The following is a 26,523-nucleotide window of genomic DNA, read 5'->3' on the forward strand; positions in this document are numbered from 1 at the left end:
TTGACATTTTCAGTTTGAAGTGTGCTTAATAGAGAAAAACGAAAAAATAATTGTTACAGTCATTGTATTTTAGATTGTAGTGGAAGCCTTTGAATATTATTAGTAACTACGCTTCAGACCCTAAACCTAGTTACAGAGATGAAAGCTATACTCCTCACTTCTGAGCTCGCTCTAGAAAGACGTCGCGTGTGGAAACGTATTCTTCCTGCTGTTAGTATAACCTACACATGAGAACAACAAAGAATGTTTGGAAACTTTGTTATTTATAGATACTTCCAGGATAGCACAGAATTATTCCGACAGAATTGTCCTGCTAAATTCACTTGATATTTTCTTGTCATGTACATCAAATAAGTTTATTTTGTGACATCGCGTTATCGATGTATGGCTTTCATTTCAGGCAAATCGTTCCACACAAAAACTATAATTAATTTCGTCTTTTACAGTGCAAATTACTTGTGTTAGCGACCACTGATGCATTGCTAGAAAGACAAATGCTACAGTTGTTCATTATCTATAAGGTAATGTGTATGCACTGTAAAACAAAGGCTGCCTTAGCTCTTGGTTCTAATTTGGGCAGAGACAAGCTATTTACCTCTTCTGCGACAGAGCTACACTCAGACAGATCGAAAATCAACAAGAACGTAAGAAAACTCCTCCCTTACAAAAGTCTTGCTAGTTACAGTAGCCCATAAAATAAGGGTAAACATATGGGACTACAAGTTTGATAATGCCTGTTTTCTCTGCTTGTGCTAGAATAATTTTCAGCTTTTTTGAATACAGAGATGTGGCACAAAAATTTGTTTAGTGAATTTGTTGATGAACCTCCTCCAATTACCAATTTCCATAATATGAGGGCGTGCAGAACAATATTGCCTCCGAATTTTGTACGGGAAAACACCTTTTAAGTAAAACAAACGTTACTAACATTCTACATCGTTGTTCTTCATGTCAACATATTTATTTCTCAACATAAGTCACCCATTTTACCCAACGAGAGACCAGTTTGCTAATACCGTCACTGTAGAATGTTTGACTTCGTTGACGGAGCCACAACCTCACCTCTGCTTGCACCGCTTCGTCACTATCAAAGTGTAGTCCTGGAAGGTGCTCTTTGAGTTTTAGAAATAGATGAAAATCGGCTGGGTCCAAGTCGGGACTGTACGGAGGATGATCGATGAAGGTCGGATTGTTGCAGATGTATGAACGCTTATGTGTGGTCTGGCGTTGCCATGTTAAAAGAGAGGATCCTCCGTGTGAGGACGAACCCTTCGAATCCGTGCTTTCAGTTTTCTGAAAGTTTCGCAGTATTTTGAAGAATTTATGGTGGTGCCTTTATGTTTGAATTCTAAATGCACCACATCTTGGGCATTCCAGAGCTCTGCGAGAATAACTTTGCCTGCTGATGTCATGGTCTTGAACTGTTTTGGCGTCGGTGATCCTTTGTGGCGGAATTCCATCGATGCTCCCTGGTTTTTGGGGTCAAAATGGTGATCATAGCTTTCTTCAGCTGTCACAATGTTGTTAAGGAAACCATCACGCTCAAAACGCAAAAGAAATTGTTGACAGATATCCTATCTCCTATGTATTACTTCACGAGTGAACATTCAAAACTCCCAAGGCGTACACTGTTTTCTGTACTGCAGGTCTGCAACGATGGCCTTTGGACGCTCTCCTGGTGGGCTGTGGCTATTGTATACGACGATTTTCTCTGCTGAATTCAGCAACCCAATTCCGATAAGTCTGGTCGCTTGCCGTAGGCGGTTGTCCACTCCAAGCTCTGTCACACACGTTGAGGTCAGCACTACTGTCTCCTTCATTAGAAGCGCGAGCAACCCATCGTCGCACATTACTGATGTCATCACCGTGCGCAGCTTTCATTATTCTATGGATTTTAATTGGAGGCACGTTTCCTGCGGTTACAGACTCGATTACAGAACGCTGTTTCTGACGTATCGACATCGTTACGTTACACACAGCCATGTTACACGTTACATTTCGGAGCCCTGTAGCGATAGAGAATTGCAATATGCATCAGTGCAGTGGAAAGTCGACCGATACTGAAAACAGAAGAAAAAGTCAATCGATATTGAAAACAGAAGAAAAAGTCAAGAGTCATTACTTTTCAGCACACCGCCGTATCCATGGCCATACGAGTTGTCTCGTGTAGCGATAATAAATTGTGGACACAAACCTTTCTCGTGAATCAGTCTGTCGATTAGTGAAAACCGTATCAAAACACCTACAGTAGTTCCCCATATTAACTTTTACAACACAGACAGAAAAACATCGCTGGGAACTTTAATTCAGCATAATTCAGCCAGTTTACACGAATTATTTATAAATTATGTACAGAGCCCTTCCTCGTGAATCAGTGTAACTATTCGTGAAAACATATCCAGTAAGTCGCGTCCTGCAGCTTTCAAATATTGAAGAACAGACATCTTAAATGTTTAACATCAGAGCTGCTTTTTATTAATAACACCTGCTTTAAGAGGTGGGGGATTGTCCTGGAACACGGGCAGCCTTTTGCAACGCTTCGTCTTCGCAGCCTCCCAATCCTTATCGACAGATTTTAGTATTTTGTTCTTGTTACGGTGTGCCCCTTACGAGTATAATGTAAGTACCACACCATGGCCGTCTCCAAACACACCCAGAAAAACGTTGCCCGACGATAGTTGTGTACTCATGTTTTCCGGCGGTGATGAACCCACACGTTTCCACTGAGTGCTTTGCTCCTCTGCCTCGGAGGCGTATTGATGTGTCCAGCACTCCTCCGTAATGATTAGTCCGCTAATGACTGGCCCGATAAAGGGAACATTTCCGCCGCTGCCGAGGTTCCGCGGGTTTTTTTAATGGCTAGCATTCACGGAATCCTGTGGGTGGCGTGTAAGACGTTTGGTCCATGACTGATTTTCACTCTTTCAACTTTAGTTTCGACTGTGATCCGCCAGTCTTCGAGCACCAGGTCTGCCATTTCTTAAGATACTCCAGATTTGTTTGACCGTACTGGAAGCACCTGTACCACCTAACTACTGTCTTATACGATGATGCACTATTAGCGTGTAATTTCATCAACTCAGAATGATTTGTTGTAGCATCGTTCCCCATGCAATACAGAAAACGAATTACCGCTCGATACTCCACTTCAGCAGAGGGCTTTGATCCGGCTCCTGTAGTCTTGGGCTACTGTATTACGGCGCGGAGATTTCGAGGCCTACCTTGGCTGCAGACATGTTCATCGAAATCAACAAAATTTTAATTGCGTAACTTTATTTCTTCTTTATGATACTTAAAATTTTATCACTAACCGCACATTGTGAACAGTAATGGTTCTAAAGGCTGCTCAGTCCTTAACGCAACCGCCTGGCGGAGATTTTTTTCCTCGCCAGCAGCAGGGAGTATATTTCCCCTCCGTTGCGTGTTTGTTAGATGATGCGGTACGGTGTATTGGATGGAACTGTTTCGAATGAAATGGCAAAATACAAGTATTCTATTCACTAAAGAGTAACGATGTATGATTCATACGTGCATATGGAATCAACACATGCGGTATGAAACTATTTCAAGAAGAATCGGAGTACGATTCATCGATTGATAAATAAGTTTCGTGAAACTGGAAGTGTTTTTGACGGGAAATATGGACGGCCTCATACGGTACTCACAGAAGAAAGTCTGGATGACATTGGGTATGTTCTGGAAACGTCTAGAAAATCGTTCGACGTCTTTGTCAGCAAATGGGAATTTCCTATGGCGCTGTACAAAGTTACTGAAGTTACAGCTCTTTAGTAACTGCAGTGCAAGAACTTAAACCAGGTGAGCGTGCAACAAGTCTGCGGTTTTGTGAATGGATTTTCAATAGGGTGCATGACAAAGAAATTGATCCTCATCTAACTTTCTTTTTGGACAAACCATGGTCCACCCTACGTGGATACGTTATTCACAAAATGACCGTTATTGGAGTTCTGAAAAGCCTAATGTAATACGCGAGACGCCCCTGCATGATCAAACAATAGGAATGTAGTGCGCTGTTAGCGGAGGGAGAATAACAGACGCTATTTTGTCCCAGGAAACAATTAACAGTGAGAGATGTGGAATACATTTCGTGGCCTCTTTTGATAAATTAACTGAGAGAGAACATGCATTCGCGACCTTTCAGCAGAACTCTGCGACGGCACATACAGCCATCTTCTCACTGCAGGAAATTCGTGACGTCTTATCAAGATAGAGTTATCACTAACAATATATGGCCTCCTAGTTCATCCAGTTTAATACCCTGCGATCGTTATCTCTGGGGGGGAGGTGCTAAAAGAAAAAATTCACACAATGTACATGAACGTAAAACTGACATTCGCCAAAAAATTGCTGCCATTTCTCAGAAGGAATGAGCAATTTCCTAATCAGGTGTCGGAAATGCTTGAACAACGAAGGGAGGCAGTAACAGCGTCTCCTTGCTTAATATACGTGAGCAATTTTCTTGTGAAGTGTTTGCGTTATGTATTTTAGAAATAACTTACGCGACAAACCATACTATAGTTACCGCGGTCTTCCTGTCACTTGCGTCGCGGGCACAGTAGCCAGTTGCATTAACGATTGTTCACCCTGTGTAACATTTCGTCTACTTTCACGTCAGGAGTCTTCTCTCTGCTAAGAACAACATGCCGTCCTGTGACTTCTGAAATTTTCCCGGCGTATTTCTTCTTCTAATAATTTCCGGGTATGCAGCCGGATCCCGTCGACATTCTGCCACGATATTTCGGCCCAGAGACGTCCGGCCATCATCAGGTTAGTACGCAACTACTGAAGAGCCCAGGTGCAGTCGCGGTATTCATGCCGAATCTCGCGCATGCGAAATGTACTGGCATCCTACAGCGCATGCGTCAGGTGTTGACATGCGCGGCATAGGCGAGTTGTACGTGCTGCCCTCAGTGGTGAAAGTAAACGCTGTGATTGTATAATTTTAATAACAGGATTCCAATTTTTATCCAGCTGACAGCCGTTGTCACGATTTATAAGGTTATCGGCAAGACGTATTTCCACTGATTCTTTGATTACGGAATCCCAAAATCCGGAAACCGGAGCTAAAATTTTTGTTCCATTGTATTCCATTGAATGTCCCAAAGAAATACAGTGCTCTGCTACTGCCGATTTTGACGGTTGCCGCAGACGGGTGTATCTTTCATGTTCTGTACATCGTTCATGGACAGTTCTTGTCGTCTGGCCAATATATGCAGAGCCACATTCACAGGGAATTTTGCAGACGCCCGCTTTTTCAGTTGTAGATCGTCTTTAACGGATCCAACCAGGGCACGGTTATTTGCTGGTGGACGGAAGATAACCTTGATTTTATTTTTCTTCAGTAATCGGCCTATTTTTGACGACACATTCCTGGCGTATGGAAGGAACGCAGTTGATTTAAAGTCGTCATCAGCGTCCTCAGTGCGTTGCTTCTTGTTATGACAGCTGCGCATGGCCTTCCTTATTTGGCGTGAAGTGTAGCCATTCTCTTTAAAAACCTTCACCAAGTGTTCTAATTCTGCATGGAGGTTTTCATCATCTGATATTACATGCGCTCGATGTATTAAGGTACTGAGAACACCGGCTGTTTGTGCTGGGTGATGGCAGCTTTACTCCTGGAGATACAGATCTGTGTGAGTCGGTTTCCTGTACACAGAATGTCCTAGTGACCTATCATTTTTACGGCGTACTAGCACGTCCAGAAAAGGTAAAGTGCCATCTTTTTCAATCTCCATCGTGAATTTGATATTCTCATGTAATGAGTTTAAGTGATGAAGGAATTTCTCCAGTTCCTGTCTGCCATGAGGCCATACAACAAAAGTATCATCTACGTACCGCCAGAAGACCGTAGGCTTTAAAACAGCAGACTCAAGTGCTTTCTCCTCGAAGTCCTCCATGAAGAGATTAGCTACCACAGGGGACAAAGGGCTCCCAATGGCGACGCCGTCTGTTTGTTCAAAGAATTCGTCATTAAATAAAAAGTACGTTGAGGAGAGTAAATGTTCAAACAAGGCCATCATTTCTGCACTGAATAAGTTACCTATAAGATGTAACGATTCCATTAAAGGCACTTTGGTAAAAAGTGAGACCACATCGAAGCTGACTAATAAATCCGAGCTGCTAAGCTTAACTTCTTTCAAGCGACTGACAAAATCCTCGGAATTACGTATATGGTGGCAACACTTACCCACATTCAGCTTTAGTAGTGAGGCCAGATATTTTGCTGTAGAATAGGTCGCAGCACCAATATTACTCACTATTAATCGTAGTGGGGCACCATCCTTGTGTATCTTGGGAAGACCATAGAGTCTTGGTGGTACTGCATTGTGTGGTCTCAATCTCTTGATAACTTGTTCAGGAAGAGAACAGTCGTTCAAAAGTGTAGCAGTTTTATTTGATATTCGGCTTGTTGGGTCCTTTTCAATTCTGCGGTACGTAGAATCATTTATCTCGTTGTAGGCTTCTCTTGTCAGAAGAACTGTGGCGTTACCCTTATCCGCAGGCAGTACGACATCTGATGATGGCCAGACGTCTCTGGGCCGAAAATTCGTGGCAGAATGTCGACGGGATCCGGCTGCATATCCGGAAATTATTAGAAGAACATGCCGTCCTATTTGCTAAGAGCTCTTCAAACTGAGCTGGTGTGATACAGTGTACACCTGTATTTTGCTCATTAGGAGACCATCTTAAAGGATTAACTACCGAAACGAGTGTAGTTGCAGAGTTGTGGGACTGTGTCTGTGAGCCGGCCGGTGTGGCCGTGCGGTTCTAGGCGCTTCAGTCTGGAACCGCGCGACCGCTACGGTCGCAGGTTCGAATACTGCCTCGGGCATGGATGTGTGTGGTGTCCTTAGGTTAGTTAGGTTTAAGTAGTTCTAAGTTCGAGGGGACTGATGAACTCAGATGTTAAGCCCCATAGTGCTCAGAGCCATTTGAAACATTTGGCTGTGTCTGTTTTGTCCACAGGTTTTTTCAAGGCCCGGTACCTGTTCGCCGTGCTAGCAGCGGTGTCGTTCGCCATCATCTATGGGCTGAAGGTGAACCTGAGCGTGTGTATCGTGGCGATGGTCAACCAGACGTACATAATGCAGGAGCACATAATGCACCAGCACTCCAACGACTCCGGCAGCTCCGGCCATGAGTGCCCGGATGACCCCGACGTTCACGCCTCATCAGAGGTAAGGCATCCAGCACACTCGCTACGTTAAGTCTTACTCACACGTGACGTGTTTCTCGTCGTGGAAAGCCCCATACGCGCTCAGAAACGAGCTGGCGCGTCGCACGGAACGCTGCGCAAACAACCAACACGCTTGAAATAGCTGTTATCCCCGCAGTCTAGCTTGAGAGACAGCGCGAGGCCTGCTGGGGGCGGTGAAATAGGCAGAGTCCCCATCATCCCCTGTAATGTACTGCGTGTGACCAGCCAGTGACAGGCAGCAACCATGCAGTTCATTGGGCCACGTTCCATGGCATCTTCACAAAAGCGAACAAATTCACTCCTGAAAGGAGATTGCTCTTATTTACGCACAACATCGAATATAGTAGGACACACACTCATAAGCCAAGACATTATGACCATTGCCCATCGCAACGTTGATGTTCCCTGGTGGTGTTGCAGGCACGTGACGCGGTAACGAAAGTATGTAAGCGGAGCAGACACGGACGGGATTTCACCCTAGAGAAGATATAGGCTGCAAACTCGGAAATCCGTTGCGACTTTGCCCAAGAGAAGATTATTATTACGCACAGCCCGTGAACGAGTATCTCGAAAACGTCGAAGCTGTTCGAATGTTCACGCCCTACGGTCTCCAGCATCTACGGAAAGTGATGGAAGTGAAACTACCACTAGGCGCTAAATGGCTGGACATCCACGACTATACACAGAACGTGGATCTGCTCTATGAAGTCCGATCGATGGTGGTCTGTGTCATCTCTGCCGAAAGAGCACAATGCTGGTGCATGCACAAGGTTTCGGAACACTCCGTTTATAGTACATTGTTGAACATGGAACTCCAATGTGGAGCTCCGCAGCAGACCACCACCACCACGTGTTGACATGTTTACATCTTCAGTTACGATTGCAGTGGACACGGGACATCAGGATTCGGCCGTCGATCAGTGGAAACGTGTTGGCTCTTTGGGTGAACCACGTTTTTGCTACACTAGGTCGATGGTCGTCTCCACAAACGCCGTCATCGAGGTGAACGGCAGCTCGAAACGTGAAGTGCGCCACGGACACAGGCATGTTGCCAGCGGTATTTGCTATCGTAGACATTCTGCTGTGCTCGCATGGGACTTGTGGTAGTAGTCGAAAACACGCTGACAGCTGCGAACCATCTACATCCCTTCATGATTGGTGTCTTGCCCGACGGCGATGTCATCTTTCAGCAATATAGCTGTCCGTGCCCCGGAGCCAGAACCCTGCTACAGTGGTTCCAGGAGTATTACAGTGATCTCACGCTGATGTCTCGCTCACCAAATTCGCCTGATGTAAATCCTATGAAACTCATCTGTGTCGCCATCTGTCGCCATCACCACGCACGCAGATCAGCGGCGCGTTACGTACACGAATTACGTGAACTGTGCGTAGACATCTAATGCCACATACCTCCACAGTACTACCAATAAACTGTCGGATCCCTGATAGAATCAGTGGTGTATTTCGTTCCAAAGACGGACAAGCAAGCTATTAAGAAGATGGTCATCATGTTTTGGTTCATCAGTCTACTTCTATCACAATAATAAGAAAGTCCCATAATCTTTTAGAAAGCATGAAAAAATATTTGCAAAACGAAGGATGTCAAACGGTAACCTCAGAATCTATACGTTTACCCACTATACTGAAGTTGATACATGTCGTCTGCGTCTATCTGTTTGATATTACGAAGTCCAAAAGGCTTCAACCGCCGATATCAACTGACATTTAACTGTAACAAATCAAACCAAAAACGATTCTTTCTGATAAAACTTCAGCGGGCATAAAATGCTGACTTAACGACGATACTGGAAGTGCTGGATTTATCCAGTCCCACCAACTCGTGAAAAATACGGATATATTTCTTACGATTTCTAAGTAACTAGCTTATCTCCCGCTGCTTCGCTCGAGTTTGCGTAGTAATTACATCAAAAATTATTTTATTAACATGTATTAGATCTATTGAAAAATTAATGTATTAATGAGCCGTTTCTTTTGCCATGCAGTTCTGACAATATCAGTTTGTCGCCGTGGCTGTTAAATAGCTTGATTTAGTTTTTTCACGCTAATTAAGGCTTCTAAAGCATGGTCTTTTCCGAATGTACTTCTGACGAAAAAGTGAGCCTGGTAGCCGGAATCCAAAGTTTTTGTGAATCAAACATTTTGTGTTCTTGTGGGGATATTTCCATAGGAACATTCGTCACCTAACATATATTTCTTTATATCTAACTGACAAGTGAAATACCAATTTTCATGGATTTAGCTTTTTTTAATAGAACCAAATATTTTCTTAAAAGATTTCATCCGCTGTTCCACACCCTTAGAGGTTGAATTTCCAAAAAGATAGAATTTTTTTTCTAACAGAGCTGCCAATACAGATTTTCGTAGATTGAGCTTTGAAAAGGCATTCATAATGAATAATTTCATAAAACTTTTCATCCCCTATTTCACTCCCTTAGGGGATGAGATTCGAAAAACACTGAGACACGTGGTTTTTTTCCAACCGATAAATCAAATACCAATTTTCATAGGTCTGGCTTCAAAATTGTCTTAATAGCGACATATTTTCAAAAAATATTTCATCCTCTATTTCACCCCCTTCTTAACCGACGCCTACAATATAAGATCAACACCCACTGCAAATTTCAAGTTACTATCCTTTGTGGTTTCGGCTGGGCGATGATGAGTCAGTGAGTCGGGACGTTGCCTTTTGTATATAGATATTAAGGGAAAACCCATCACCATGTGTTAAGCACTTTAAAAGATATCTGTCTTCTTTTGATGAGTTGTGCACTGGACTGGGGAGGAGCAGAGGGCTCAAATGGTTCAAATGGCTCTGAGCATTATTGGACTTAACAGCGGAGGTCATCAGTCCCCTAGAACTTAGAACTACTTAAACCTAACTAACCTAAGGACATCACACACATCCATGCCCGAGGCAGGATTCGAATCTGCGACCGTAGCGGTCACGCGGTTCCAGACTGAAGCTCCTAGAAGCGCTCGGCCACTCCGGCCGTTGGAGCAGAGGAAAGTGCCCAAAATTAGGACGCTTTCCCCTGAAGAGAATCTCAGTGCACTCGACTGACCTCTACAGCGGTCTGGTGCAACTATTAACTTAGAGATTTCTGTCACTTTGCTGTGGAGCACTAGCGTCACTCGCTTCACTTGTTGCTTGGCAGTCTGACACTAATTGATTTCCTGCTGAAAAAAAATTATAAATATACCAGCTCTTCCTTAGTATTCCTGAATGTTCTTAAATAAGTCTTTTGAGCTAAATGGAAATTTTGAGTTTCGTTTTTATTGTATGACTCATTTGAACTGTCCGTTTGTTTAGATGGGTGGTAATGTGCTCACCTCCCATGCAAGCGGGCTATGGTTCGATTTCTGGCCGGATTGGAGATTTTCTCCGCTCAGGGACTGCATGTTGTGTCTTCATCATCATCATCAAATCGCACAATGTGGCGTCGAATGTAATGAGACCTGCCCTTGGAGGCCGAACTTCTCTGAATAGGGGCCTCCCGCTCATTTCATTTGAACTTTTGGTTTGGTAACGACCTGAAACAAGCGAATATCAGTCCGAAATCATACACAGTCTTTGAATTTTTTCGGTACAGCTAGTGCCCCCAGTCACTAATCCGAGAGTCTTCTCGGACTGAACGATTGATATTCGTTGTGCCAGATCAGGGGATACACAATAGCGCAAGAGGTCAGGTACAAATGATACCCACTGCTGTAAATTACTTATCACTGAAATGTAACACAGCATCAAAAACTTACGTCTGTAGCTTTATGACTATTACGCACAGTATCATTTAGTCCCTAAAGTTTGCAGCGAGAAGAATCAACATATTGGCAACTCGAATTCCTTCGATGTCTACCGACTGAGAGCCAGGAAACGAGAAGTCAAAATGTGGGTCCACTGCCCAGCGATTTAGGATACGAACAGCACTTGGCGCAAAGACTCACTCATTTAATTGTATGAAAGAAAAGACAACAATTTCAAGTCAATACCTGCTGTCGCTTATTTAAACCACAAATTAATTTTCTGGCATATAATATAGCGTAATGTTTGAAATTAGTCGATAATCCTCAGAATTTCTTTTAAAAATGTACTCATGTTCAGAAAAAAACAGAAAACTGTGAACGACTAGAGGTAGGACGTTCGTATTCACAAGATATATACATTAGTATGTTTTGCAGAAATTAGCATTTGAACCATGTCGGCGCGCGGGCTCAAGGACAACATCGCAATCGCGGCGCAACACCACCTGCCGGTAAAATGTGCCTGCGGCTCGCGCTGTCGCTATAAACCGAAGGTAATCGATCAGTGTGACTTCAGAAGACATGCAGGATGCCTCGCAGACATAATGCGCCAACCGTACCGTTAAATCAGTGAGTTTAAAAGGGAGCGCGTTATTGGCATAAGAGAATGTGATGCATCCAGTCAGGAAATTGCTGCTCGTGTGGGACGAAGTGTTTCGGCAGTGTAATGGATGTGCAGAATGGTTCACGGAAGGTCGTAGAACACGACGGGCGAGATGGGTCAGGTCGCACCACCTAGACCACCCCTCCCCCCCCCCCCCCACCACCACTCCCGAGAAGATCGATACCTCATCCGACTGGCACTGCAGGACAAATCTGCGATCTCCTCGGCTCTGGCGCAACAGTGGACAGTGGAACACATCGTACACTATCAGGCGTGACAAGCGTCGCCGTTTATTACGGCATGGCTTAATGCGCGTCCTCCACTTCTCCGCTTACCTTTGACGAATGTGCAGAAACATGCTGGACGCCAATGGAGTATGGAACGACGTTACTGGGTACAGGAATAGTATCAGATAGTGTTTTCGAACGAATCCAGATTCTTTTGTTTGAAAATGATGGCCGCATTTTGGGTTGCTGCAGACAGGGGCAGCGGCATCCAGTGACTGCATTCGCACAAGACAAACAGTGCCAACTCAAGGCCTTACGGTGCTGTTGGCTACAACCACACATCACAGTTGGTGCGTGTCCGGGGCACTGTGACCAGAATGACGTACGTGAAAGACATGCTGCGACACTTAGCCACACCCTTTCTGCACAACACTCCAGACGCCATTTTTCAGCAAGAATTACACGGTCACATGCTGCTGCACGAACATGTGTCTTCTTGGTATCACAGGGTGTCAGCCTTTTGCCCTGGCGCGCCAGATCACCAGACTTGGCGCCAATCGAAAATTTGTGGGATGTGAAACGACCGGTGCAGCGCTGTGGCCCAATGCCAACCACCACAGATGAACTTTGGAACCAGGTGAATGCAGCACAGATGGCTATACCGCAGGACGTCACTGGCGCCTTATATGCGTCGATGCCATGACGCATGGAACAAGTTATGAGGGCCTATGGCGGAACCTGTGGCTACTAGGCAACAGGACACATACTGAATCGAGGTGACTGAAATCCTAATCATTTCTGCAGAACATACTAGTATAAATGTCCTGTGAATGTAAACCTCCCATGTCGAAGATCTCCATATTCATTTAACAACCATGCCTGTTGGGGTTTGTTATGCGTCTGCAGGAACGGTAATGTCCAAGAATGATTGCCTATCGAAATTGGAAGGCTCCAAACGATACATATCGAAGTTGCGATAATAAATCGATTACGGAAGTCCCGTGGCGCGCGTTACGAGTATGTTTGAAGGTGTTAATACAGAACGACAAAAGAAAAGCGTTACAGAAGCACTTGTAAATTGAAAGGAGACGAGTTACCTTACTCGTCGCCGGTGTTATCGGTTGTGACAGTCCGCGTGATGTATAAGCTGCAGGGACAATTCCTTTTTTCCTGTACCCAGGGTAAAATGTGCCAAAATCGCGCAGGAATATCGGCAGAGTGTCGCATGCATCGACTTTCCCTTGCAAACGCAAGTTGTGAAAGTAGTATAGGTACTGGAACAAATACAGTTCGTCTCTCTGTCATGGACTCCCCTCTCTTTTTATGGTAGACGTGACAGACTTCCATAGCCGTTCTATATTCTGGGTATGGACACTGGCACCATCAGAAGAGACAAACTCGACAGAGTGGTTCACGAATTCGTGCTCGAATCCTTCAGCTTTGAGAGTCTGAGGCCGGCCGGTGTGGCCGTGCGGTTCTAGGCGCTTCAGTCTGGAACCGCGTGACCGCTACGGTCGCAGGTTCGAATCCTGCGTGGGACATGTATGTGTGTGATGTCCTTAGATTAGTTAGGTTTCTAAGTTCTAGGGGACTGATGACCTCAGATGTCAAGTCCCATAGTGCTCAGAGCCATTTGAACCATTTTTTGAGAGTCTGATACGACTGAAATCCGTCTGTGATGACTTTTGTTCCAGACAGTATGAAATGTTTTATGAGACCCACTAACGTCACCTTGTCTCGGGACAATACCCTCACAACGAAACACTTGCGTGACTCCCTTTGTATCCCACCAAAAACCCAAATATGATCTACTTCACTTTTAGAAGGTCGTCCTTCGTCTAGCAATATGAGACTCGTCTACTTCTACTATTTTATTCGGTCCGCCAATTGGCACACTGTCATTTGTCACTATCACGGAGCACACTTCTCGGCAAAATCCGAAGTAGTCACACACGGTATTTGCCGATAACTCAGTTTCTGATGTTGTGGCTTGCAACGTATAATCTCGAATCCAGCACGACACAAGAATTACGCTCGTCTGAATCGAATCTATAATGTATAGGACTCGAACCACGTATTTTTCCTGATGCTGGTTCGCTTTCCGGAAATTCCGCAATGAAATTGCAACGGAGTCTCAGTGTCCACACTCCTCTTATGCAGTTTCACAGACTTCGGACCACCACAGTCAACACAGTCCCTCCTTTCGTCGTGCGGCAGAAGTCCATATTTCCGGCAAAAAGTCAAACATTTGTCTATTCTGGATATGCATGGAATTAGATTTTCCCATGTGAGGCAATCCGCAGAAGAAACTTGAGAAGCTGCTCACATTACACTCGCTATGAAGAGACACTGTGTCGATTTCCCAATGGAATCACAAACAATAACGGCGGGAAAGTAATGTGTACTCGAACTGAAGAAACAACGTAAAACTGATAAAAATGACGATCACAAATAATTTATCATAAAGTGCGCCACGAGACTTCCATAATCGATTTACTATCGCATCTTCGATTGTATCGTTTGGAGCCCTCCAACTTCGATAGGCAATCATTCTTGGAAATTACCGCAGGAACATGCAGTCGATATGACTGCTGTGTTTTGGGTGCCACAGATAGGCGGGAGGACAATGTTTGTTGATAGCTTACCTTGTGACTGCTACCGTTGCTCCGTTCTGTCCCTGCATTTCACGGTTTTCCTAATATTTTGTTGACCGGGGACGGACACATTCGCGTTGCTCGCCATTCGCCTCGTCTCAGACTGTTGCTGAGCAACGGTGTGGACCGCTACGGAGACTCCTATATTGTTGAAAACTGCGCCACGGCAGTATGTTGTTTTATTCTAAGACGATATTCGGAAAATAATCATCACACAATTAGAAAATTATCGAGCGATAAATAGCAGGGGTGCAGCGAGGCAGCTAAAACCGGGCCAGTGTCCCCGACGGTTTGGTGCCGCCGGAATTAAAAATAAGGAAAAGAGAGGAAGAATTAAAATGGGAAGGAAAAATACAAAATTCAGTAAAATCGATCACATAGGAGAAGCGTTTGTTATGTCAAAACAATGAAAGATTGTTTTGGAAATCATTGTGATGTAAAGATTGCGATTCGCTTAGTTGCTTTAACCATGTCAAAGATCAATCTGCATTAGGGTGCGAACATCAGTTAACTGAATATGTAGAGCGAAATGGACTGCTTGTGAGCAAACGTTTTGGCCGGGCCTGTCACGGAGCATGAGTTATGAATAGCGTATATAATGCTGTGCGAAAAATAATCGAGTTACAGTTTCAATGTAGTCCTTAAAGGCCGTCTAGAGGCTAAGAGGCTAAGTAATAGACACCCCTGTATTGCCGAATAGTTGTGAACTTAACAAATCGTTTGGTCAGTCTGCTGCGGTAATAAGGTAGTTACTTTCAAGGTAACGCGGAAGACACCGAATCCAACGCGTTGGTCGGATAGATAAGGAAGCATATAACACTTAAGAGATTCGACGTTCTTAAGACTCTGACAGCGTAATTCCTAAGGCTAAGAACTGTAACGTCTGAAGTGCAGCTGTATGGCTTGAAAACATAATCGTATCATTTTCAGATTCTAAACACCCAGAAAAAATTAGCGTAGCATCGAAGGCCTTGCTGTCTGAGAGTATGGACGTTGCAGCTGTATTTGACTTCTTAGAAGCGAAACTTCCCATCGCAACCCCCCCCTCAGATTTAGTGGTAAGAGGCCCCAGTGAACAGCCCGTCAAAAACTGAACACGGATCAAGCATGAAAACAGGAAGAAGGTGTACTGAACTGTGAGAAAACGCAAAAATTAAACAGTGAACGGTCGAAGGACAAGAAGTTCAATGTAGAGCAGCGGGAAACACCAGCGGCGTAATGGTGAAGTGGTTATGGTGTTGGACTACCATAAGGGCGAGCTGTGTTCAAACCTTGCTTGAATTAATTGTGTTTTTTTTTTTTTTTTGCTGTATTCAAATTTTTGTCTGTTTCATGGTGTAACGTCCGTTTGCAACATTGAAGTGTAGGGTAGGAACCTATAATGATAATAGATTCTGCGCAACTACTCTGTTAGCAGCCGAAAGGAAGTGGCTTTCGAATGGGAACCGCAAACGTTTGATGACAACGTGACGAGTCAACCGAAACCTCCACCGGAGAACACGTCTGGTGTGTGTTTCATGTGATAGGAATCGTTTATCGAGACACCTAATTTGAATGACTGCTAAGTGAGTGAGATATGCTTCCTTGCCCGATTTAGGTGTTCGTATGAATGTGAATGTGATCACGCCCAGGGAAAAGATGAAAACATAATAGTTTTTCACATAAGCTGCAACAAATGAACGCAACTTTTCACAATCACACAGTTTCTCTGTGCTCTGTCAAAACATACGATTTCAACGTTTTTGAAGTTGCGTTGCGTTTTGGAAGTTTTGACTCTTGAATTCCTTTGTTGTAACATTGTTCACACCCGTTTATTTGTTGTTCTTATTTCCGTGAGATGTCTATGTTGTATCTCGCCTGCTGTCACTGTTCGTCACATTTAGTTGCGACGGTAATGTATTCTTACCACATGACTCATGTGGTATAACAGTTGTATAGTATGACAACTGCCAAGGCTACAGAAAGAAAACAAACATTTCAATGACCGGACGGACAGTTCATATCGTTGAGAAAAAAAATTATATGTAAAAGCGGCACGATGGAGTCTTGAACACGGCGCGGCCGTTTGACAGTCCAACACCATCACCAATTCTCAGTTTGTTCGTTATCGTTTGTTCTATTTGTTCGGGGCGGACATCCCATGACGCTTGTTCAAGTTCATCGTTGAGCCATTAACTCAGTTTTTTTTTTAATATATGGGCCAAATATCTCACGAAATAAGCGTCAAACGAAAAAAAAAAAAAAAAACTACGCCGGCCGAAGTGGCCGTGCGGTTAAAGGCGCTGCAGTCTGGAACCGCAAGACCGCTACGGTCGCAGGTTCGAATACTGCCTCGGGCATGGATGTTTGTGATGTCCTTAGGTTAGTTAGGTTTAACTAGTTCTAAGTTCTAGGGGACTAATGACCTCAGCAGTTGAGTCCCATAGTGCTCAGAGCCATTTTTTGAAAAAACTACAAAGAACGAAACTTGTATAGCTTGACGGGAGAAACCAGATGGCGCTGCCATAGGTGAGATGGATATCAACTGCGATTTTTTAAAATAGGAACCCCCATTTTTATTACATATTCGTGTAGTACGTAAAGAAATATGAATGTTTTAGTTGGACCACGTTTTTCGCTTTGTGATAAATGGCGCTGTAATAGTCGCAAACATATAGCTCACAATTTTAGACGAACAGTTGGTAACAGGTAGGTTTTTTTTAAATAAAAATACAGAACCTAGATACGTTTGAACTTTTTATTTCGGTTGTTCCAATGTGATACATGTACCTTTGTGAACTTATTTCTGAGAAAGCATGCTGTTACAGCGTGATTACCTGTAAATACCACATTAATGCAATAAATGCTCAAAATGATATCCGTCAACCTCAATGCATTTGGCAATACGTGTAACGACATTCCTCTCAACAGCGAGTAGTTCGCCTTCCGTGATGTTCGTACATGCATTGACAATGCGCTGACGCATGTTGTCAGGCGTTGTCGGTGGATAACGGTAGCAAATATCCTTCAACTTTCCCCACAGAAAGAAATCCGGGAACGTCAGATCCGGTGAACGTGCGGGCCATGGTATGGTGCTTCGACGACCAATCCACCTGTCACGAAATATGCTATTCAGTATCGCTTCAAGCGCACGCGAGCTATGTGCCGGACATCCATCGTGTTGGAAGTACATCGCCAATCTGTCATGAAGTGAAACATCATGTAGTAACATCGGTAGAACATTACATAGGAAATCAGCATACATTGCACCATTTAGATTGCCATCGATAAAATGGGGGCCAATTATCTTTCCTCCGATAATGCCGCACCATACATTAACGCGCCAAGGTCGCTGATGTTCCACTTGTCGCAGCCATGGTGGATTTTCCGTTGTCCAATAGTGCATATTATACCGGTTTACGTTACCACTACCGAGCGAGGTGGCGCAGTGGTTAGCACACTGGACTCGCATTCGGGAGGACGACGGTTCAATCCCGTCTCCAGCCATCCTGATTTAGGTTTTCCGTGATTTCCCTAAATCGTTTCAGGCAAATGCCGGGATGGTTCCTTTGAAAGGGCACGGCCGATTTCCTTCCCAACCCTTCCCTAACCCGAGCTTGCGCTCCGTCTCTAATGACCTCGTTGTCGACGGGACGTTGAACACTAACCACCACCACGTTACCACTGTTGGTGAATGCCGCTTCGTCGCACAATCGCTATATCTCTTCATTTATACCAGATGTACACAGCTTCAGTCTGATATTTATGCTTATCCTTCACTGTACCAACAGCCACTCCATCACTAATAGCCGAAAATTTGTAAAAACAAGACTAAAGCTGACAGTTCAAGCACGTTTCAAAGCAGTTGTGTTTACATGGGACCGAAAATAGATTGTGGAATGGGGCAACTGGTAACGAGAAGCAGATTTCCAGAATCGATTTAGAAGTTTTAGGTGACCACTCAGAAGCGGTATTGGAAAATCGGCGTGCGAAGTTTGGTTTTGGGAGACAGTTCAAAAATGTGTGTGAATTCCTAAGGGACCAAACTGCTGAGGTCATCGGTCCCTAGATTTATACACTACTTAAACCGACTTATGCTAAGAACAACATACACACCCTTGCCCGAGGGAGGAGTCGGACCTCCAGCGGGAGGGGTCGCGCAATCCCTGACATGACGCCTCAAACCGCACGGCCACTCCACGCGGCTGGAAGACACTCAGCATGTGTCAAGTTCCGCAGGGATTTAGTTGTAAAGCTGTTTCATCAAAACAACAGAAATAGTGCTGCTGTTCTTGGCGAGTATCGACGTATTGCAGGAGTACAGATAAGTCTTCTTTCCGCTCTGAGAGTGAAGAACGTGATTCGGAAGTTCCAGTTAACTAGTGATTTGTGAACTGAGCGGCCATCAAGATCACCGGATTTGAACCCGTGTGAATTCTACCTGTGGGGTTACCTAAGAGATAGGGTTTACCAGTGGAGCACTGACACACATTGGAGGTTGAAGATAAGCTTATCAAGGGAGGTAGCCAACATCGCCCCCCCCCCCCCCCCCCCAAAGATGTTTCAGGCAGCAGTAGAGCAGTCTGTAGCGCGGTTCGAGGTTAATTGGGGTGTAGATTGTCGTCACACTGAGCAACGTTTGTAACTTGGAACGTAAACCTGGTACGCAATTATAAAATGTTATCCTCTCACGTGGAATTTGTAGTAACCAAAACCAACCGCGGGAAAGCCTTGGGCTGCGGATCGGAGCCGCCAGGCGGGGAAGCCGCCGGCGGTGGAACACGCACCACCGGGTAAACACAAGGACGAGTCTGACGACAGACCAACGACAACCGACAACACCCGACTATGACCGACACAAGGAAGAGATAAACAACGGAGGCTTGTAGAAACCACAACACCAAACACCAACAGTAAATCCACTCGGAACCAGAGCCAGGCAAATGTCAACAACGAGCAACGACCAGGACGCACTACCGCCGAGATAGAGACACAATCCAGAGCGAGTACCAGACTGACTGGACTAGGTATTTTTTTTTTCTTTATTGTATTTCAATTCCCCATCGGGGCGGGCTGGCAGCAGCATATGCGCTGCTCTTCAGCCGAAAGACATAGAACAAAACAATAGAAGACATTTAAAAACAGCAAAGGAGAGAATAAGGTGAACATAGATATAAAAAAGGGGGAACATCATGGAAGGCAATAGACAAAAAACGGGGTGACTGTAAAATGGAGATAAAAAACTGTTTAAAAGTAGCACACAGAAAAAGCCACACACTGCGACGATTAAAAGAACACAAGGCACAGTATGACTGGAGCATAAAGGTATCGACGGATGGCGTAGCACATAACGTAACACTGACGGCGAACCTCAAGGCAGTACACAATTAAAATCACACCTCTTGATGCACAGGAGAAACAGCACTAAACACAACACTGATGTGGCACACGGATGATGATCAATACAGAGGATCTGCCAGGCGCTAGGAGATGAGGGAGACCTGAAGATGGGAGGGAGGGGAAGAGATGGGGGCGAGGAGCGGGGGGCGCGCTGAAGAGGGCCAGGTAGGGAGGGATGTGGGAAGGAAAGAGGCAAGTATGGGGTGCAGGGCCTCAGGGGAGGGGGGGATGGAGGAAAATCAATCCGCTCTGGGAGAAGGAGAGAAGAGGAAAAAGGGGGCCCTGGGGTGGGGGGGGGGGGGGAACAAGGCCAAGTTACAGTTGGAAGGAAGGGTAGATGTCACGGCGAAGTTCGTCATCCAGGAGGGGGAGGCGTTGGAAATTGCCCTGATGAAGGAGATGGAGGGTGCGGAGGTGGAGAGAGGGAGGGATACAGCGATAGAGGCGCGGCAACGGGCGGGGGGTGGAAAGGAAGGAGGAAACCAGAGGGTGGGGGGGATCAAGCCTGCGAACAATGTAAAGGATGCGGAGATGTTGGGGGAACAGGAGGAGGCGGGGGAAGGGGATCAGTTCATACAGGAGCCGTGTGGGGGAAGGAAGGCGGATACGGAAGGCAAGGCGGAGCGCATGGCGTTCAAGGATTTGGAGGGCCTTGTAAAAGCAGGTGGGGGTGGAGATACAGGCAACGCTGGCATAACAGAGGATAGGACGGGTGAGGGATTTGTAGGTGTGGAGGATGGTAGAAGGATGCGATCCCCATGTCCGGTCAGACAGGAGTTTCAGAAGGTGGAGGCGGGAATGGGCTTTCTGCTGGATGGTCTGGAGATGAGGGGTCCAGGTGAGGCGTCGGTCGAGGGTGAGGCCAAGGTATTTCAGGGTGGGGGTGAGCTGGATAGGACGACCATAAAGGGTGAGGTAGAAATCATGGAGGCGAAAGGAGCGAGTGGTGCGGCCTATGATGATTGCCTGGGTTTTGGAGGGGTTGAGACGGAGGAACCACTGGTTACACCAAGTGGTGAACTGGTTAAGGTGGGTTTGGAAGGTACGTTGAGACCGTTGAAGGGTAGGATAGAGAGCCAGGAAGGCGGTGTCATCAGCATACTGGGGAAGGTGGACTGGTGGGGGTGGCTTGGGCATATCAGCTGTATACCAGAGATAAAGGAGAGGGGAGAGGACAGAACCCTGGGGGACGCCAGCCGTGGGATAAAAGATACGGGAGTTGGTGTTGTGGAGGGTGACATAGGAAGGACGGTGCGAGAGGAAGGAAGCGACCAGACGGACAAAATTGATAGGCAGGGCGTAGGTTTGGAGTTTAAAGAGGAGACCGGGATGCTATACACGGTCATAGGCATTTTGGAGGTCAAGGGAAACAAAAATGGCGGAGCGACGGGAGTTGAGCTGGAGGGACAGAAGGCGAACAAGGTTGCGGAGTTGGTCTTCAGCAGAGAAGGAGGGTCGGAAGCCACACTGGGTAAGGGGGAGGAGGTGCTGTTGAGCAAGGTGCTGATGGATACGGTGGGAGAGGATGGATTCAAAGACCTTACTGAAGACGGAGGTGAGGCAGATGGGACGATAGGAAGAGGCGGCAGAAGGGGGTTTGTTGGGTTTGAGGAATAAGAGGACGCGGGAGGTCTTCCACAGGTCAGGGTAGAAGCGAGTAGAGAGGACGACATTATAGAGATGGGCGAGGACAGTCAGGAAGGAATAGGGGCTTTCTCGAAGGTGACGGTAGGTGACACAGTCGTGACCAGGGGCCGTGTTGCGTTTGGACTGGAGGATAAGTTTAATGTCTTGTGCTGTGATGGGAGTGTTGACGTCGGAGGGGGGCAACTGCCCCAAATACTGGAGACTAGGAGCAAGTGGAGCGACTGAGGTATCGGCACGTTCCATGACGGTGGGGAAAAGAGAATAATCAAAGTGGATGGACTAGGCCAGAGCGGGTCCCTATATACGAAACCGGAGGGAGCGGCTATTAGCCGCTGTCTGCACGTGGCGTAGCGGTGGCGCGCCCTCGCTGCGGAGCCGCTGCGCGGGAGAGCCGCCGCGGACGCGGAGCCCTCTGTAGGCTGGCCACGTCCATTTGTTCTGGCGCGTGGTCGACTTCCGCGGCGGGAGGTACTAGAGAATTAAAATGTGTTTTTCCTTCAATGGTTTATTCGTCATTTCTCTTCCACATGTCCGTCCAAAAGTTACCATGAAGATTTTATTGTCCTACGAGCAATCGTTTTCCAGTTTAATTAAGCCACACTGTACGTGAGAGGATCTACTGTTCCTCTCCGTAAGGGCAAGTCGGTATAACATGGTCTGAAACTGTGCCCTGTAACGAGGAACTTCTGGTCTACAGCTATGAAATATTTTCGGACTATCTGATTTTGGGAAAGTATCCTAATACTTTTGAACATCTCTCACAAAACCTGCGATATTTAGGCTTACGTTTAAATGTAAATGTTACGAAAATTCGAATTATTTTCGAAACATTTCAGTTTCGATTTGATGCTACACTGCTACTCAAATATTTAACGTATGGCTGCAACTCTTTGGCTGTGCGGGTCATGAGAAACTTTTTTTTCTTCATTACGAGTAATGGTAACAGGACCATTTGTCGTTGATATGTAACGGCAGTGGGCATTGCTTACATCCCGTCAGTGCCACGTCCACGCCTAGCCGACACCAGGCCTCCGGGCCTGTAGTTAAATAAAGACTTACAAAAAAAAAGTTTGGTGTACATTTAGTCAAAATGTACCTTCGGTTGTTCGTGCAGTATTTGTTACGTGCAATGCTGTTTCATGTATGGATAAGTTGGGGGAAAATTATTAAAATTATATTTCTGTTCACGAAAGTACTCAGAATAAAATAGACTTCTTAAACTTTTTATTGCTTATTTCACGTGTGACTCAAGTGGAAGGAGAGCGGTCGCGGTATTGGTGTAATGTTATGTGTGGGCATGTGAGGCGAAAGGGTGATGGTAAAGACTGGCAGTGAACGACGAAGTGTGGGCGACGGTTTGTTGAGATTGAAGTGGTGTAGCATGTGAGCGCGTAGGGGCGGGGGGATGACGGAGTCCCACTTGATGAGCTTTCCACGGTGTCGCCATAACTGTACTTGGACCCCTGCCACCATGTCTGTAGGCGACATGGTGAAAGTACACAGGGGGCAGTCATTCTCGAGGTGCAAGCCTCTCCAACTCCTCTAATGTTGTGGCGAGCTATTGAATATGACATCGGGACTAATTTGATAACTGTCGAAGAGTGGCTCAGTGCTCGCACGTGAGCTTTGCGGTAGGAAAGGCGAATGGTCGACTTAGGTTTATTGGGAGAATTCTCGGAAAATGTCGTTCATCTGTAAAGGAGACCGTATACAGGACGCTAGTGCGACCTATTCTTGAGTACTGCTGTAGTGTTTGTGATCCGTACCAGGTCGGATTGAAGAAAGACATCGAAGCAATTCAGAGAAGGGTTGCTAAATCTGTTACTGATAGCTTCGAACAACACACAGGTGTTACTGAGATGCTTTGGGAACTCTAACCGGAATCCCAGGAGGGAAGGCGACATTATTTTCGAGGAACACTACTGAGAAATTTTAGAGAACCGGCATTTCAAGCTGACTGCAGAACGATTCAGTTGCCTTCAAATTTAATTTCACTTAAGGACCACGAAGATAAGATACGAGAAATTAGGGCTCACACGGAGGCATATATCCAGTCGTTTATCGCTCGTTCTGTTTGCGAGTGGAACAAGAAAGAAAAACTCTGCAGTCATACTCATCATAACCGGTGTATCTAGTGGTATATTCCAGCAGGATAATACAAGAGCTCACCAGAAACGCTTCAAGGAATGTACAGATTCTGGCGTGGCCTGCCCAGTCCCCTGATGTGTCATCTATAGAGTGTATCTGAGATCCTGTGGGAAGACGTTTACTTTGACATGAGCCTCCAGCCAGACTGTCGGAGGAATTTTGCTTCCATGAAAGAGGTAATTCGTTAACGAATGGGACACGGACGCGTCAGTGTTGAACATATCAAAGCAGTGTATTCGGCAATACAAAGTACGCAAAAGTGCTTTTGTGATTAATATTCTCAACTTCCAGATGAAGGAGTAGTAGGAATTAGTCTGATCTCGCAGTCTCTAGTGGTATTGTAGTTTGAACTGCCAGTGACGTGCGGGGGGCCAGACGTTGGAATCCAAGAGATGTGCAGCACGTGCCATGCGTCCCCTTATAGGTCCACTACTGTGCACCCCACTTGCTGTCCACACAGAGGTTGATCCCTCACCTGTGGTCGAGAGGGAGGTCATTCCAAGGTGTGTCAGGCAGTGAAAGACTTTCCGGGAAGCTGATCGAAAGGCCTTCGTTTGTCCGATAAAAAGTTTCCAGACGCTACCTGTGGCTGATAAAGATCCTGAGCAGATGCAGTCACTTGTCCTGTTTCAGAGGAAGCTCCTCAGCGTGCAATGTGTGGACATTCACAAAGGGTGGGATTATTTGTAATTGTGACCTCCTGTGTTAGGCACGTAATGGAGCTCCTTAGGAATATGGCTGCCAAGAAGGGAAAGAAAGCCATTGTGCGCTCTGTGTGGATACTGGGAGGATGTAGTCATCTCAGATGTGAAACGGGTCCGTCTGGGTGTCATGAGTAGCACAGCGTGCAGCCAGCTGCAAATGATGGCTCGTGTGGGCACTAATGGTGTGCGTCACTTTTGATCGAAAATGATTCTCTCTGGTTTCCGGCGGCTAGCTGCAGTGGTAAAGACTGTCGGTCTTGCTCCTGAGATGAAGGCACAGCTCACTATCTGCAGCGTCATCTGAAGGACCAATTGCGGACATTTGGTACGGAGCGGATTGGAGGGTCCGAATTAGAGGCTGAGACGGTTGCGCGCCCGTGTAGGCTGCAGATTCCTTGACGCGCGCTATAGGGTGGTGGGGTATCGTGTTCCGCTTAATAGGTCAGGAATCCTTTACACACAGCAGGCGGCTATTCGGGTAGAAGGGGCTGTATGGAGTAGACTGAACGGTTTTTTTCAGGTTGAAGGGTCTCAGGAAAGAATGAAAGGGGCTTCAGTCTCGTAGAATGCACGTCAAACTCAGGACGTGGGTAGACTTGGGAACCATAGGTATGTATTACAATAGTAAATTGTAGCTTTGTGGGAAGAACCAGAGCTCCAAGTGCTAAGAGAAAGTACTGATGCTCAAATCGTTATAGGTAATGAAAGATGGCTAAAGCCGGAGATAAAGTTCAGCCGAAGTTATGACAAAGGACCCAACGGTGTTTAGAACAGATAGATTTAATCAGTTGGTGGTGGCTTGTTTGTTGCTGTTAGATGTAGCTTATCCTGTAACGAAGTTGAAGCACGTAGTTCCTGTGAGTTAGTGTGGATGACGGCTATACTTGACAACCAAAATAAATTAATAATTTGTTCCTTTTACCGACCCACTGACTCAGAAGATACTGTTGTTGGAAGATTCAAAGAAAATTTGAGTCTCATTTCAAATAAATACCTCATTCATACAATTGTAGTTGATGATGACTTCAACGTACCTTCCATATCTTGCTGAAAATATACACTCCTGGAAATGGAAAAAAGAACACATTGACACCGGTGTGTCAGACCCACCATACTTGCTCCGGACACTGCGAGAGGGCTGTACAAGCAATGATCACACGCACGGCACAGCGGACACACCAGGAACCGCGGTGTTGGCCGTCGAATGGCGCTAGCTGCGCAGCATTTGTGCACCGTCGCCGTCAGTGTCAGCCAGTTTGCCGTGGCATACGGAGCTCCATCGCAGTCTTTAACACAGGTAGCATGCCGCGACAGCGTGGACGTGAACCGTATGTGCAGTTGACGGACTTTGAGCGAGGCCGTATAGTGGGCATGCGGGAGGCCGGGTGGACGTACCGCCGAATTGCTCAACACGTGGGGCGTGAGGTCTCCACAGTACATCGATGTTGTCGCCAGTGGTCGGCGGAAGGTGCACGTGCCCGTCGACCTGGGACCGGACCGCAGCGACGCACGGATGCACGCCAAGACCGTAGGATCCTACGCAGTGCCGTAGGGGACCGCACCGCCACTTCCCAGCAAATTAGGGACACTGTTGCTCCTGGGGTATCGGCGAGGACCATTCGCAACCGTCTCCATGAAGCTGGGCTACGGTCCCGCACACCGTTAGGCCGTCTTCCGCTCACGCCCCAACATCGTGCAGCCCGCCTCCAGTGGTGTCGCGACAGGCGTGAATGGAGGGACGAATGGAGACGTGTCGTCTTCAGCGATGAGAGTCGCTTCTGCCTTGGTGCCAATGATGGTTGTATGCGTGTTTGGCGCCGTGCAGGTGAGCGCCACAATCAGGACTGCATACGACCGAGGCACACAGGGCCAACACCCGGCATCATGGTGTGGGGAGCGATCTCCTACACTGGCCGTACACCACTGGTGATCGTCGAGGGGACACTGAATAGTGCACGGTACATCCAAACCGTCATCGAACCCATCGTTGTACCATTCCTAGACCGGCAAGGGAACTTGCTGTTCCAACAGGACAATGCACGTCCGCATGTATCCCGTGCCACCCAACGTGCTCTAGAAGGTGTAAGTCAACTACCCTGGCCAGCAAGATCTCCGGATCTGTCCC

At 46.2% G+C, this 26,523-nt stretch overlaps 1 protein-coding gene across 2 annotated transcripts in view; it reads left to right on the forward strand.

The window, feature by feature from the left end:
• The window catches only part of LOC126236108 (sialin), a 339,051-nt gene that overhangs the window by 76,672 nt on the left and 235,856 nt on the right, over window positions 1-26,523 (forward strand). For both annotated transcript variants that reach the window (XM_049945176.1, XM_049945177.1), the window contains exon 2: window positions 6,985-7,196. In XM_049945176.1, coding sequence (XP_049801133.1) covers window positions 6,985-7,196 — 212 coding nt within the window. The remainder of the gene's footprint in view (window positions 1-6,984; window positions 7,197-26,523) is intronic.

Source organism: Schistocerca nitens, chromosome 2 (assembly GCF_023898315.1).
Source record: "Schistocerca nitens isolate TAMUIC-IGC-003100 chromosome 2, iqSchNite1.1, whole genome shotgun sequence".
Taxonomy (NCBI): domain Eukaryota; kingdom Metazoa; phylum Arthropoda; class Insecta; order Orthoptera; family Acrididae; genus Schistocerca; species Schistocerca nitens.